The 17158-nt window shown below is 46.6% G+C and overlaps 1 protein-coding gene across 2 annotated transcripts in view; it reads left to right on the plus strand.

Annotated features, from left to right (window-relative positions):
* The window catches only part of LOC120997968 (probable cation-transporting ATPase 13A5), a 275887-nt gene that overhangs the window by 171382 nt on the left and 87347 nt on the right, over positions 1-17158 (plus strand). For both annotated transcript variants that reach the window (XM_040428353.1, XM_040428354.1), the window contains exon 20: positions 2415-2552. In XM_040428353.1, coding sequence (XP_040284287.1) covers positions 2415-2552 — 138 coding nt within the window. The remainder of the gene's footprint in view (positions 1-2414; positions 2553-17158) is intronic.

A 17158-nucleotide genomic window follows, 5' to 3' on the forward strand; every position in this document is an offset into this window, starting at 1 on the left:
CAACCTTAACATGCTGAGTGGGCCTATGCATTTTGATCAAAACTTCTACTAATGCCTCATGTACGCTATGTAGATTAGGGCTTGGTATACTATTATTTACGCTGACAAGTGATATGAATTGTGCTGAGAAGCAATAAATCAATGCATAGCATGGGGATGTGCGATCCATGCTTTTTTCTTTTCTTTTATTGGAATAGATTTTAACTATAATTTACACCAGTGTCTGGCATAAGTAAAATCAAATCTGTCAGGCTGCAGGAGACCATGTCCCTTCCCACTACCTCACCCACTGTTCTTGTCACTTTTAAAAAGTGGAGAGAAAAAAAAAAAGAGTGTCATAAAAGTTGCAAACCATGAAATGATACATTAATTTCTACAGTGAACTACCTCTGTCTCACGTTTCTACATTATGTAAGATGTAGTACCAAGCAGGCAGTTGTGACATTGCTCATTTATAGCACCATTATTTTTCTGTGTTTGTGTCACTGTGCTCTTACCTGGATACCGTCAATCCCCAGGGCTAGGCTGCGGAGCAATAGAGGGGAAAGTTGTAGGAGGTGAAGAATAAGTCGAGTCCAGTCTTGGTGAAAGTTCAACAGCTTTTGACGTTGACACAATATGGTGCAATTGCAAACGGATCCGTCCCCCATTGACTTTCAATGTAAAGTCAGGAGTCCCTATTATACCATCGGATCAGAGTTTTCTCCAATCCGATGGTATATTTTAACTTGAAGCGTCCCCATCACCATGGGAACGCCTCTATGTTAGAATATACCATCGGATTTGAGTTACATCGTGAAACTCAGATCCGACAGTATATTCTAACACAGAGGCGTTCCCATAGTGATGGGGACGCTTCAAGTTAGAATATACTAAGAACTGTGTACATGACTGCCCCCTGCTGCCTGGCAGCACCCGATCTCTTACAGGGGGCTGTGATCCGCACAATTAACCCCTCAGGTGCCGCACCTGAGGGGTTAATTGTGCGTATCATAGCCCCCTGTAAGAGATCAGGTGCTGCCAGGCAGGAGGGGGCAGACCCCCTCCCTCCCCAGTTTTAAATTCATTGGTGGCCAGTGCGTCCCCCCCCTCCCTCCCCTGTATTTAACTCATTGGTGGCCAGTGCGGCCCCCCTCCCTCCCCAGTATTATATTCATTGGTGGCCAGTGCGGCCTCCCCTCTCCCCCCCTAATTAAAATCACCCCCCCATCATTGGTGGCCAGTGCGGCCTTCCCTCTCCCCCCCTCCTAATTAAAATCACCTTCCCCCATCATTGGTGGCAGCGGAGAGTTCCGATCGGAGTCCCAGTTTAATCGCTGGGGCTCCGATCGGTTACCATGGCAGCCAAGATGCTACTGCAGTCCCGGCTGCCATGGTTACTTAGCAATAGAAGCATTATACTTACCTGCGATGTCTGTGACCGGCCGGGCGCTCCTCCTACTGGCAAGTGACAGGTCTGTGCTATAAGCAATGCGCCACCTGGGCCGCACTGGCCACCAATGAATTTAAAACTGGGGAGGGAGGGGGTCTGCCCCCTCCTGCCTGGCAGCACCTGATCTCTTACAGGGGGCTATGATACGCACAATTAATCCCTCAGGTGCGGCACCCATTCAAGTAAATGGTGGCCGTGTATTGTGGAACCGCCATATGCGGCCCGCAATTCGGCCATGGGAGCACTTACAGTTGTGTGCAAGAGGCCTTAGTTCCAGCAGGTTTTGTGGTAAACTGGCAGGCACTTTACTATTCTGCTTTCTCTCTCTGCTGTGCTAAACTCAGGCTTTAGTTCTGGTACCTTTGGAGTGGGGTGCCTTTGACTGCTGACTTCCTCGCAATACTCAGTCTCTTAATCTGTAAAGAGTCATGGTGCTCTATGAACTGCTTCACTCTGGAGACTCCTGCTGCAGGTGGGGCGGCCATTCTTCTCACTGCGCCATCTTGCTTTGTCTGCTTCCAAGTCTAGACTCGACTAGACTACAACTCAACTGACTATCACTTCCTGCAACCTTTCCCTTGGTAGGAAGCAGGACTAGCCCACTTGTGCCTAAAAGGGGGAGAATAGAATAAAATGTCTAAAGATCTCTCTTCCATATCCGCTGCCACCTGCTGGTGACCCAGGTATAATACATGAACATAACAGTTTCATAGCAAGATTATGAATGCACAGTATAGGAGGACCTGGAATAAATACACAAGTGACATTATTGTTAGCCTATTAGAGACAGTAGCAGGGTATATGAATGGCAGTGCCACTCTGGAGTACTACATATGCATTTATGTTGCAGAAACAGATGTCTAGGTAAATCCTTTGCAGCCACTATTGCCGTCCAATTTAAAATGTTAGAGGTCTGTGAACGTCTCCAGAAGGACTTATATGCTACACCACTGAAAAATGTAAATGAATGCCTGTCTTTCAGGAATCCATGAAACGTATTGCAACCACAGCCTCTGATATTACTTGGGGATTAAATGCAACTGCAGGAAAATATCATTATGCGATGAGTGGGAAATCCTATGATGTTTTAAAGAAACATTTCCCTGACATGATACCTGATGTAAGTAATAATTTCATTTTTAATTTGAAATTGTAGTGTCAATGACTCAGAGTCAAATAGAACAATTGAAGGGCACATGTCAGCAGATTTGTACTTATGACACTGGCTGACCTGTTGCATGTGCGCTTGGCAGCTGAAGGCATCTGTGTTGGTTCATACTGTATGTGTCTGCATTCCTGAGAAAAAATATGTTTAATTATATGCAAATGAATCTCTAGGAGCAACAGGGGTGTTGCCGTTACAAATACATTCTCCGCTCTCTCTGCAACTGTCACGCCCACTCCACTTTGATGACATCATCACTGCCTAGCTCTGTTAATCAAAATGGAGGGGGTGCCGCAGTTGCAGAGAGCAGAGCCTTTGGGTGTAACAGCAACGCTGCCGTTGCTCATAGAGACTCCTTTGCATATGATAAAACATACGTTTTCTCAGCAATGCTGGCACATGTGAACATGGGACCAACACAGAGGCCTTCAGTATCATAGGTACAAATCTGCTGACAGATGTTCTATAAACGTACACTTATCACTTCAAACCATATCATTGAGAAAATGTAAGTAATTATTTATCTGGACAAAAGGAAAAATGATTGATGCATTACAGCTGCCTTGCCCAGTCCATGCATATTATATTGAATCATGAAGCCATGACTGCATGGGGAAAAAACAGCTGTAATTAAAGGTGCAGTCACACAAATGCATTTTTTATCCACATCCAATCTGCATTTTTAGTAGATAGGATGCAGACCCATTTCCTTTCAATGGGTGTGCAAAAAATGCGGACAGCACACCGTGTGATGTCCGCATCTGTACGTCTGTTCCATTGCCTTGCAAAAAAGATAGAACATGTCCTATTCTTGTCCGTTTTTGTGGACAAGGATAGACATTGTTACAATGGATCTGCAAAAGAAAACGGATGCAACATGGATGTCACACACACATCATCCATATGTTAGAAGAGGTTGTGGCAGTTGTGTGAGTGATGCGTCCTCTTCAACGTTTCTGTGCACGCTGCTTTCCTTGTAGCAGCGGTAGAGTGTAATTACACTTGCAATTGTCCTCTTAGAAATACATATGGGTTTGATTTTTTCTTTTTTGTGGGATGAGTTTGTAATATCACCATTTCATGGTACACATAAAATGTATTGCAAACCTGCCAAAAAATAGAAAAAAAAAAAGATTTGTTAAAGGGAACCTGTCACCGGGATTTTGTGTATAGAGCTGAGGACATGGGTTGCTAGATGGCCGCTAGCACATCCACAATATCCAGTCCCCATAGCTCTGTGTGCTTTTATTGTGTAAAAAAACGATTTGATACATATGCAAATTAACCTGAGATGAGTCCTGTACATGAGATGAGTCACGTACAGGACTCATCTCAGGTTAATTTGCATATGTATCAAATCGTTTTTTTGACACAATAAAAGCACACAGAGCTATGGGGACTGGGTATTGCGGATGTGCTAGCGCCCATCTAGCAACCCATGTCCTCAGCTCTATACACAAAATCCCGGTGACAGGTTCCCTTTAAGTTGAATAGAAAATAAAATGCAATTCCAAAATGTTTTTTGGGTTTAATTTTTGGTGATAATATTTTTATTGAGTTTTTAAAAATAAAGCCCCTTTTCACACGGGCGAGTATTCCACGCAGGTGCGATGTGTGACGTGAACGCATTGCACCCACACTGAATCCTGACCCATTCATTTCAATGGGGCTGTGTGCATGAGCGGTGTTTTTCAAGCATCACTTGTGGGTTGCGTGAAAATCGCAGCATGTTCTATATTCTGCGTTTTTCGCGCAACGCAGGCCCCATAGAAATGAATGGGGCTGTGTGAAAATCGCATCCGCAAGCAAGTGCGGATGCGATGCAATTTTTACGCATGGTTGCTAAGGAGACAAGGGATGTATGACCCGGGACCCCATTTACTTTATTATTTTCCATTATAACATGGTTATAATGGAAAAGAATAGCATTCTTTAATACAGAATGCTAAGTATAATGTCAATTGAGGGTTAAAAAATAATAAAAACATAACTCACCCCATCCACTTGATCGCGCAGCTGGGATCCTCTTCTTTGTTTTTCTTGAAGGACCTGCAAAAGGACCTTCGCTGACGTCATCGCACTCACGATGTGGTGAGTGCGGCGATGTCCGTGCAGGTCCTGCTGAAAGAAGATAGAAGGTCATTCTATCTTCATTCATCAGGACCTGCTCTGACGTCACCACGCTCACCATGTGGACGTCAGCGGAAATCCTTTTGCAGGTCCTTCAAGAAGAACAAAGAAGAGGATCCCATCTGCGCGATCAAGTGGATGAGGTGAGTTATGTTTTTATTATTTTTTAACCCTCAGTTGACATTATACTTGGCATTCTGTATTAAAGAATGCTATTCTTTTCCATTATAACCATGTTATAATGGAAAATAATAAAACCTACTGAACACCAAACCCGAACCCGAACTTCAGTGAAGAAGTCTGGGTTCGGGTCTGGGTTAGAGATGGCCTTGTGGTTCGCCCGGCGGTCATTTTGCGGCGAACTTTGTGTGTTCGCGATTCGCCGAACATGCAAACATATGGAGAAATTCGCGCCCGCCATATTCTTTTACATTATGAAGAACTTTGACCCATGACACATCCATCAGGTGGTACAGGACAGCCAATTGAGACATTTCAGCACATGGACACACCCCCTACCTTATAAATAAACCTGATCTGGCTGCCATTTTACATTCAATGTTTTGCCAGTGTAGGGAGAGGTTGCTGTGTGGAGCAGGGACAGGCTGTTAGGGACACCAAACGCTAGCTAATAGGGCCACAAAAGTCATTTTAAGGACTGGTATAGGTGTGCTATCGATAGGTGTGATACACAGAGGGGTGCGATATACTTATTATATACTTTTATAATGAGTCAAAAACACATAGATCTATATAGTGATCACCTGGAAGTCAGGGACCCTAGGGCTAGGGGCTTACTAGGGCCATTTTTATATCGGGTAAGGTTCCGGATGGGGTCGCTCTTATCAGGGCGGGTGGTCTGTGGTTAGGCTATCAGGGCCAGTATAGCACCCCCCTGTAGGGCAATATCACGGACAGTTCTTTGCCCACCCTGTCCTTCAATACCACATCATCATCTAGCCCAGGGATAGATGGTTTTTGCTTTCCCTCCGGGATTAATGGATGTGCACTGGAACCCCCCGGATTGTGGTAGGACATATGGTTTCTGATTTGGTGCCGCCGAGCACCTGATTTAGTGCCGCCGAGCACTTGTTATTGCCTACCACATCTATGATTTTTGCTTAAAGGGGTTCTGCACTTAGTTTTAACTGATGATCTCTCCTCTGGATCATCAGTATCAACTAGCGTGGGCGGGGCTAAGCTCTGTTCACTTGTATGGAGCTTAGCCCCGCCCACGCTAGTTGATACTAGTCGTGACGTTACTGGGCCGGCAGTAAACAACGAGAAGGCCGCGCCGCTGCCGGAGCGCCGCTGCCTTCTCAAACAGCTGATCGGCGGGGGTCCCTGGTGTCCCAGAGGATAGATCATCAGTTAAAACAAAGTGCAGAACCCCTTTAACTTTAATATTTTTGAGGGATATCTTTTCCATTCACACGTCCGCAAAATGGGTCCGCAAAATTGCGGAACGGGTGCAGACCCATTCATTTTCAATGGGGCTGGAATGTGCTGTCCGCATCTGCATTTGCGGACCCGCACTTCGGCATCTGTGCTTCCGTTTCCGCAAAAAAATGTCCTCTTCTTGTCCGCAATTGCAGACAAGATTAGGCATTTTCTATTATAGTGCCGGTGATGTGCGGTCCACAAATTGCGGAATGCACATTCCCGGTGTCCATGTTTTGCGGATCCGCAAAACACTTGCGGACGTGTGAATGGACCCTCATAGTAAAATTATTAAAAGTTACGTTTTATCTTTATGTATATTCTAATGGATTGCCTTCCTTGTACAATGTTATAATATACTTTCTATGTTAGAAAGTATATTATAGTGCATTTGTATTGTGCGGCAGTTGCGTGAGGTTCTGCTGCGATACTGCAGGTATATAGAGGGACAAGCGTTATTGGAACAAATAATTTCTACGGGTGTGATATACCAGTCGCCACCCAAAAAAACTGATTGAAGTGGGGTGTTATATACCAATATACTTTCTTTATAGTGCATTTGGGTACTGTATAGCGCATTTGCGCATGCGCGTACGCGAAAAATATATTGCCAATATTTTGCATTGAAAAAAATAATGAATGGAGATCGCAAATTCGAACAAATCATCTGGTATGTCACTGTCCATGTTGTGGGACTATTTGTGCACTTTTAGTAATTATTTCTTGGCTGCAAATATGAGCTGAAGGTTTCGCGAACCGTCCCGGCAGATGTCTGGGTACCACATTCAGTTTTTTATCACGCGTGTGCAAAACGCATTGCACTTGCACGTAAAAAACTGAACAACGGAACAAAACTCAAAACTGACTGAAATTGCATGCCTACTTGCCTAATTTACCAGAATGCACCTGCATTGCATCCGGCCCTCACCCGCGACGCCCGTGTGAAAGAGGCCAAAGAATGACATATATCGTTATCATGTACAGTAGGTACACTCCATTTCAATACTAGGACATTATATGATCCTATAAAGATTATAAATATAGAAAAGGAATAAGGAAAGTGAAAAAGTAGGGGGGTGATCAGGGAGTCTATATGGGGTGATCACCCCCCTGTAAGGCTCCATTCAGACGTCCGTATGTGTTTTACGGATCCGCAAAACACATCTGGACGTCTGAATGGAGCCTTACAGGGGGGTGATCAATGATGGGGGGTGATCACCCCATATAGACTCCCTGATCACTCCCCTGTCATTGATCACCCCCTTGTAAGGCTCCATTCAGAAAATTTTTTGGCAGAAGTTAGTGGAAATTGTTATTTTTTTTTTTTTTTTTTCTTACAAAGTCTCATATTCCACTAACTTGTGACAAAAAATAAAATCTCAAATGAACTCACCATACCCCTCACGGAATCCAAATGCGTAAATTTTTTTAGACATTTATATTCCAGACTTCTTCTCAAGCTTTAGGGCCCCTAAAATGCCAGGGCAGTATAAATACCCCACATGTGACCCCATTTTGGAAAGAAGACACCCCAAGGTATTCACTGAGGGGCATATTGAGTCCATGAAAGATTGAAATTTTTGTCCCAAGTTTGCGGAAAGGGAGACTTTGTGAGAAAAAACAAAAAAAAAAATCAATTTCCGCTAACTTGTGCCAAAAAAAAAAAATTCTATGAACTCGCCATGCCGCTCATTAAATACCTTGGGGTGTCTTCTTTCCAAAATGGGGTCACATGTGGGGTATTTATACTGCCCTGGCATTTTAGGGGCCCTAAAGCGTGAGAAGAAGTCTGGAATCCAAATGTCTAAAAATGCCCTCCTAAAAGGAATTTGGGCCCCTTTTTGCGCATCTAGGCTGCAAAAAAGTGTCACACATGTGGTATCGCCGTACTCAGGAGAAGTTGGACAATGTGTTTTGGGGTGTCATTTTACATATACCCATGCTGGGTGATAGAAATATCTCGGTCAAATGCCAACTTTGTATAAAAAAATTGGAAAAGTTGTCATTTGCTGAGATATTTCTCTCACCCAGCATGGGTATATGTAAAAAGACACCCCAAAACAGATTGCCCTACTTCTCCTGAGTATGGTGATACCAGATGTGTGACACTTTTTTGCAGCCTAGGTGGGCAAAGAGGCCCACATTCCAAAGGGCACCTTTCGGATTTCACAGGGCATTTTTTACACATTTTGATTTCAAACTACTTCTCACGCATTAGGACCCCTAAAATGCCAGGGCAGTATAACTACCCCACAAGTGACCCCATTTTGGAAAGAAGACACCCCAAGGTATTTTGTGATGGGCATAGTGAGTTCATGGAAGTTTTTATTTTTTGTCACAAGTTAGTGGAATATGAGACTTTGTAAGGAAAAAAAAAAATCATAATTTTCCGCTAACTTGTGACAAAAAATAAAAAGTTCTATGAACTCACTATGCCCATCAGCGAATACCTTAGGGTGTCTACTTTCCGAAATGGGGTTATTTGTGGGGGTTCTCTACTGTCTGGGCATTGTAGAACCTCATAAAACATGACAGGTACTCAGAAAGTCAGAGCTGCTTCAAAAAGTGGAAATTCACATTTTTGTACCATAGTTTGTAAACGCTATAACTTTTACCCAAACCATTGTTTTTTTTTACCCAAACCATTGTTTTTTTAATCAAAGACATGTAGAACAATAAATTTAGAGAAAAATTTATACCCTGCTCAAAAAAATAAAGGGAACACAAAAATAACACTTCCTAGATCTGAGTTAATTAAATATTCTTCTGAAATACTTTGTTCTTTACATAGTTGAATGTGCTGACAACAAAATCACACAAAATCACACAAATAATTTTCAACCCATGAAGGTCTGGATTTGGAGTCACACTCAAAATTAAAGTGGAAAAACACACTACAGGCTGATCCAACTTTGATGTAATGTCCTTAAAACAAGTCAAAATGAGGCTCAGTAGTGTGTGTGGCCTCCACATGCCTGTGTAACCTCCCTACAACGCCTGTGCATTCTCCTGATGAGGTGGCGGACGGTCTCATCAAGGGATCTCCTCCCAGACCGGGACTAAAGCATCTGCCAACTCCTGGACAGTCTGTGGTGCAACGTGACGTTGGTGGATAGAGTGAGACATGATGTCCCAGATGTGCTCAATTGGATTCAGGTCTGGGGAATGGGCGGGCCAGTCCATAGCATCAATGCCTTCGTCTTGCAGGAACTGCTGACACACTCCAGCCACATGAGGTCTAGCATTGTCTTGCATTAGGAGGAACCCAGGGCCAACCGCACCAGCATATGGTCTCACAAGGGGTCTGAGGATCTCATCTCGGTACCTAATGGTAGTCAGGCTACCTCTGGCGAGCATATGGAGGGCTGTGCGGCCCTCCAAAGAAATGCCACCCCGCACCATTACTGACCCAATGCCAAACCGGTCATGCTGGAGGATGTTGCAGGCAGCAGAACGTTCTCCACAGCGTCTCCAGACTCTGTCACGTCTGTCACATGTGCTCAGTGTGAACCTGCTTTCATCTGTGAAGAGCACAGGGCGCCAGTGGCGAATTTGCCAATCTTGGTGTTCTCTGGCAAATGCCAAACGTCCTGCACGGTGTTGGGCTGTAAGCACAACCCCCACCTGTGGACGTCGGGCCCTCATATCACCCTCATGGAGTCTGTTTCTGACCGTTTGAGCAGACACATGCACATTTGTGGCCTGCTGGAGGTCATTTTGCAGGGCTCTGGCAGTGCTCCTCCTGTTCCTCCTTGCACAAAGGCGGAGGTAGCGGTCCTGCTGCTGGGTTGTTGCCCTCCTACGGCCTCCTCCACGTCTCCTGATGTACTGGCCTGTCTCCTGGTAGCGCCTCCATGCTCTGGACACTACGCTGGCAAACACAGCAAACCTTCTTGCCACAGCTCGCATTGATGTGCCATCCTGGATAAGCTGCACTACCTGAGCCACTTGTGTGGGTTGTAGACTCCGTCTCATGCTACCACTAGAGTGAAAGCACCGCCAGCATTCAAAAGTGACCAAAACATCAGCCAGGAAGCATAGGAACTGAGATGTGGTCTGTGGTCACCACCTGCAGAATCACTCCTTTATTGGGGGTGTCTTGCTAATTGCCTATAATTTCCACCTGTTGTCTATCCCATTTGCACAACAGTATGTGAAATTGATTGTCACTCAGTGTTGCTTCCTAAGTAGGGATGAGCGAACCCGAACTGTATAGTTCGGGTTCGTACCGAATTTTGGGGTGTCCGTGACACGGACCCGAACCCGAACATTTTCGTAAAAGTCCGGGTTCGGTGTTCGGCGCTTTCTTGGCGCTTTTTGAAAGGCTGCAAAGCAGCCAATCAACAAGCGTCATACTACTTGCCCCAAGAGGCCATCACAGCCTTGCCTACTATTGGCATGGCTGTGATTGGCCAGTGCAGAATGTGACCCAGCCTCTATATAAGCTTGGGTCACGTAGCGCTGCACGTCACTCTGCTGATTCAAGCATAGGGAGAGGTAGCTGCTGCGACGTTAGGGCGAGATTAGGCAGATTAACTCCTCCAAAAGACTTAATTCAGTGATCGATCTCCAGCTGTGGATCATTGAAGTGCTGATATTCAATTGCCCACTTTTTTTAGGCTGCCCAGAGCGTTTTTATATCACTTTTTTCTGGGGTGATCGGCGGCCATTTTGTGGCTTGTGGTGCGCCAGCACAAGCTATCACCAAGTGCATTTAACCATCAATAGTGTGGTTATTTTGTGCTATATCCTACATCAGGTGCAGGCTGAGCCTGTGTCACCCAAGTGCATTTAACCATCAACAGTGTGGATATTTTTTGGCCATATACTACATCAGGTGCAGGCTGAGCCTGTGTCACCCAAGTGCATTTAACCATCAACAGTGTGGTTATTTTTTGGCCATATACTACATCAGGTGCAGGCTGAGCCTGTGTCACCCAAGTGCATTTAACCATCAACAGTGTGGATATTGTTTGGCCATATACTACATCAGGTGCAGGCTGAGCCTGTGTCACCCAAGTGCATTTAACCATCAACAGTGTGGTTATTTTTTTGGCCATATACTACATCAGGTGCAGGCTGAGCCTGTGTCACCCAAGTGCATTTAACCATCAACAGTGTGGTTAGTTTTTGGCCATATACTACATCAGGTGCAGGCTGAGCCTGTGTCACCCAAGTGCATTTAACCATCAATAGTGTGGTTATTTTTTGGCCATATACTACATCAGGGGCAAGTTGAGCCTGTCACCCAGCGCCTAAAAAATAGGCCTGACATTTATATTCAACCAAATCTGTACTGTTTTAGCTGGTCAAATTATTTGTAGTGACCGTAAAAGCACAGTTTTTGTTCTGGGTTGAAAAACTATTCCCAAATTTGCCATTCTCATAAATAAGTAGTTTCTGCTATATCAGGCCTACTTTAAATCTATCCCAAAAAGGATATCTTAGATTCAAGGTGCTGATAGTGTCATTCTGAAAAACTTAACACACACGCTACAGTGCAGATACAAGTTTAGTTCTGTGATTAAAGGTAAATCTGTCACACAGCGCGTAAAAAATAGGCCTGACATTTATATTTAACCAAATCTGTCCTGTTTTAGCTGGTCAAATTATTTGTAGTGACCGTAAAAGCATGGTTTTCGTTCTGGGTTGAAAAACTATTCCCAAATTTGCCATTCTCATAAATAAGTAGTTTCTGCTATATCAGGCCTACTTTAAATCTATCCCAAAAATGATATCTTAGATTCAAGGTGCTGATAGTGTCATTCTGAAAAACTTAACACACACGCTACAGTGCAGATACAAGTCTAGTTCTGTGATTAAAGGTAAATCTGTCACACAGCGCGTAAAAAATAGGCCTGACATTTATATTTAACCAAATCTGTACTGTTTTAGCTGGTCAAATTATTTGTAGTGACCGTAAAAGCACAGTTTTTGTTCTGGATTGAAAAACTATTCCCAAATTTGCCATTCTCAAAATTAGTAGTTTCTGTTATATCAGGCCTACTTTAAATCTATACCAAAAAGGATATCTTAGATTCAAGGTGCTGATAGTGTCATTCTGAAAAACGTAACACACACGCTACCGTGCAGATACAAGTCTAATTCTGTGATTAAAGGTATATCTGTCACACAGCGCGTAAAAAATAGGCCTCACATTTATATTCAACCAAATCTGTCATTACTTGTGTGCCTGTATTAGTGTAATACGGTACCTAAATAGATAGCCAGACAGTGTTAGGTGTCTGTAAAAAAAGGCCTGAATTTTAATTCAATACATTGGCCCGAATAATATTTTTCTTATTGTGGTGAACGGTAACAATGAGGAAAACAACTAGTAAGGGACGCGGACGTGGACATGGTCGTGGTGGAGTTAGTGGACCCTCTGGTGCTGGGAGAGGACGTGGCCGTTCTGCCACAGCCACACGTCCTAGTGTACCAACTACCTCAGGTCCCAGTAGCCGCCAGAATTTACAGGGATATTTGGTGGGGCCTAATGCCGTTCTAAGGATGGTAAGGCCTGAGCAGGTACAGGCATTAGTCAATTGGGTGGCCGACAGTGCATCCAGCACGTTCACATTATCTCCCACCCAGTCTTCTGCAGAAAGCGCACAGATGGCGCATGAAAACCAAGCCCATCAGTCTGTCACATCACCCCCATGCATATCAGGGAAACTGTCTGAGCCTCAAGTTATGCAGCAGTCTCTTATGCTGTTTGAAAACTCTGCTGCCATGGTTTCCCAAGGGCATCCACCTAGCCCTTCCCCAGGGGTAGAAGAGATAGAATGCACTAACGCACAACCACTTATGTTTCCTGATGATGAGGACATGGGAATACCACCTCAGCACGTCTCTGATGATGACGAAACACAGGTGCCAACTGCTGCGTCTTTCTGCAGTGTGCAGACTGAACAGGAGGTCAGGGATCAAGACTGGGTGGAAGACGATGCAGGGGACGATGAGGTCCTAGACCCCACATGGAATGAAGGTCGTGCCACTGACTTTCACAGTTCAGAGGAAGAGGCAGTGGTGAGACCGAGCCAACAGCGTAGCAAAAGAGGGAGCAGTGGGCAAAATCAGAACACCCGCCGCCAAGAGACTCCGCCTGCTACTGACCGCCTCCATCTGGGACCGAGTACCCCAAAGGCAGCTTCAAGGAGTTCCCTGGCATGGCACTTCTTCAAACAATGTGCTGACGACAAGACCCGAGTGGTTTGCACGCTGTGCCATCAGAGCCTGAAGCGAGGCATTAACTTTCTGAACCTTAGCACAACCTGCATGACCAGGCACCTGCATGCAAAGCATGAACTGCAGTGGAGTAAACACCTTAAAAACAAAGAAGTCACTCAGGCTCCCCCTGCTACCTCTTCTGCTGCTGCCGCCTCGGCCTCTTCTGCTGCCGCCGGCTCGGCCTCTTCCTCCGCCTCTGGAGGAACGTTGGCACCTGCCGCCCAGCAAACATGGGATGTACCACCAACACCACCACCTACGTCACCAAGCATCTCAACCATGTCACACGGCAGCGTTCAGCTCTCCATCTCACAAACATTTGAGAGAAAGCGTAAATTCCCACCTAGCCACCCTCGATCCCTGGCCCTGAATGCCAGCATTTCTAAACTACTGGCCTATGAAATGCTGTCATTTAGGCTGGTGGACACACACAGCTTCAAACAGCTCATGTCGCTTGCTGTCCCACAGTATGTTGTTCCCAGCCGGCACTACTTCTCCAAGAGAGCCGTTCCTTCCCTGCACAACTAAGTGTCCGATAAAATCAAGTGTGCACTGCGCAACGCCATCTGTGGCAAGGTCCACCTAACCACAGATACGTGGTCCAGTAAGCACGGCCAGGGACGCTATATCTCCCTAACTGCACACTGGGTAAATGTAGTGGCGGCTGGGCCCCAGGCGGAGAGCTGTTTGGCGCACGTCCTTCTGCCGCCAAGGATCGCAGGGCAACATTCATTGCCTCCTGTCTCCTCCTCCTCCTACTCAGCTTCCTCCTCCTCTTCTTCCACCTGCTCATCCAGTCAGCCACACACCTTCACCACCAACTTCAGCACAGCCCGGGGTAAACGTCAGCAGGCCGTTCTGAAACTCATATGTTTGGGGGACAGGCCCCACACCGCACAGGAGTTGTGGCGGGGTATAGAACAACAGACCAACGAGTGGTTGCTGCTGGTGAGCCTCAAGCCCGGCCTGGTGGTGTGCGATAATGGGCGAAATCTCGTTGCAGCTCTGGGACTAGCCGGTTTGACGCACATCCCTTGCCTGGCGCATGTGCTGAATTTGGTGGTGCAGAAGTTCATTCGCAGAAGTTCATTCACACCCTGCCGCTGCTCGCCTGTCTGCGCTACAGCGTAACTTCGGCCTTCCCGCTCACCGCCTATTATGCGACGTGCCCACCAGGTGGAACTCCACCTTGCACATGCTGGACAGACTGTGCGAGCAGCAGCAGGCCATAGTGGAGTTTCAGCTGCAGCACGCACGGGTCAGTCGCACTGCGGATCAGCCCCACTTTACCACCAATGACTGGGCCTCCATGCGAGACCTGTGTGCCCTGTTCGAGTACTCCACCAACATGGCCAGTGGCGATGACGCCGTTATCAGCGTTACAATACCATTTCTATGTCTCCTTGAGAAAACACTTAGGGCGATGATGGAAGAGGAGCTGGCCCAGGAGGAAGAGGAGGAAGAGGGGTCATTTTTAGCACTTTCAGGCCAGTCTCTTCGAAGTGACTCAGAGGGAGGTTTTTTGCAACAGCAGAGGCCAGGTACAAATGTGGCCAGACAGGGCCCACTACTGGAGGACGAGGAGGACGAGGATGAGGAGGAGGTGGAGGAGGATGAGGATGAAGCATGTTCACAGCGGGGTGGCACCCAAAGCAACTCGGGCCCATCACTGGTGCGTGGCTGGGGGGAAACACAGGACGATGACGATACGCCTCCCACAGAGGACAGCTTGTCCTTACCTCTGGGCAGCCTGGCACACATGAGCGACTACATGCTGCAGTGCCTGCGCAACGACAGCAGAGTTGCCCACATTTTAACGTGTGCGGACTACTGGGTTGCCACCCTGATGGATCCCCGGTACAAAGACAATGTGCCCACCTTACTTCCTACACTGGAGCGTGATAGGAAGATGCGCGAGTACAAGCGCATGTTGGTAGACGCGCTACTGAGAGCATTCCCAAATGTCACAGGGGAACCAGTAGAATCCCAAGGCGAAGGCAGAGGAGGAGCAAGAGGTCGCCAACGCAGCTGTGTCACGGCCAGCTCCTCTGAGGGCAGGGTTAGCATGGCAGAGATGTGGAAAAGTTTTGTCACCACGCCACAGCTAACTGCTCCACCACCTGATACGGAACGTGTTAGCAGGAGGCAACATTTCACTAACATGGTGGAACAGTACCTGTGCACACCCCTCCACGTACTGACTGATGGTTCGGCCCCATTCAACTTCTGGGTCTCCAAATTGTCCACGTGGCCAGAGCTAGCCTTTTATGCCTTGGAGGTGCTGGCCTGCCCGGCGGCCAGCGTTTTGTCTGAACATGTATTCAGCACGGCAGGGGGCGTCATTACAGACAAACGCAGCCGCCTGTCTACAGCCAATGTGGACAAACTGACGTTCATAAAAATGAACCAGGCATGGATCCCACAGGACCTGTCCATCCCTTGTGCAGATTAGATATTAACTACCTCCCCATAACAATATATTATTCTACTCCAGGCCACTTCCTCATTCAATCCTATTTTTATTTTCATTTTACCATTATATTGCGGGGCAACCCAAAGTTGAATGAACCTCTCCTCTGTCTGGGTGCCGGGGCCTAAATGTGTGACAGTGGACTGTTCCAGTGGTGGGTGACGTGAAGCCTGATTCTCTGCTATGACATGAAGACTGATTCTGTGCTGACATGAAGCCAGATTCTCTGTTACGCGACCTCTCTCCTCTGCCTGGGTGCCTGGGCCTAAATATGTGACAGTGGCCTCTTCCAGTGGTGGGTGACGTGAAGCCTGATTCTCTGCTATGACATGAAGACTGATTCTGTGCTGACATAAGGCCAGATTCTCTGTTACGGGACCTCTCTCCTCTGTCTGGGTGCCGGGGCCCAAATGTGTGACAGTGGCCTGTTCCAGTGGTGGGTGACGTGAAGCCTGATTCTCTGCTATGACATGAAGACTGATTCTGTGCTGACATAAGGCCAGATTCTCTGTTACGGGACCTCTCTCCTCTGTCTGGGTGCCGGGGCCTAAATGTGTGACAGTGGCCTGTTCCAGTGGTGGGTGACGTGAAGCCTGATTCTCTGCTATGACATGAAGACTGATTCTGCGCTGACATGAAGCCAGATTCTCTGTTACGGGACCTCTCTCCTCTGCCTGGGTGCCTGGGCCTAAATATGTGACAGTGGCCTGTTCCAGTGGTGGGTGACGTGAAGCCTGATTCTCTGCTATGACATGAAGACTGATTCTGTGCTGACATGAAGCCAGATTCTCTGTTACGGGACCTCTCTCCTCTGTCTGGGTGCCAGGGCCTAAATGTGTGACAGTGGCCTCTTCCAGTGGTGGGTGACGTGAAGCCTGATTCTCTGCTATGACATGAAGACTGATTCTGTGCTGACATGAAGCCAGATTCTCTGTTACGGGACCTCTCTCCTCTGTCTGGGTGCCAGGGCCTAAATGTGTGACAGTGGCCTGTTTCAGTGGTGGGTGACGTGAAGCCTGATTCTCTGCTATGACATGAAGACTGATTCTGTGCTGACATGAAGCCAGATTCTCTGCTATGGCATGAAGAGACTGATTCTCTGCTGACATGAAGCCAGATTCTTTGTTATGGCATGAAGAGACTGATTCTCTGCTGACGTGAAGCCAGATTCTCTGCTATGGGACCTCTGTCCAATTGATATTGGTTAATTTTTATTTTTTATTTTAATTCATTTCCCTATCCACATTTGTTTGCAGGGGATTTACCTACATGTTGCTGCCTTTTGCAGCCC

This window comes from Bufo bufo, chromosome 4, assembly GCF_905171765.1.
Source record: "Bufo bufo chromosome 4, aBufBuf1.1, whole genome shotgun sequence".
NCBI lineage: Eukaryota > Metazoa > Chordata > Amphibia > Anura > Bufonidae > Bufo > Bufo bufo.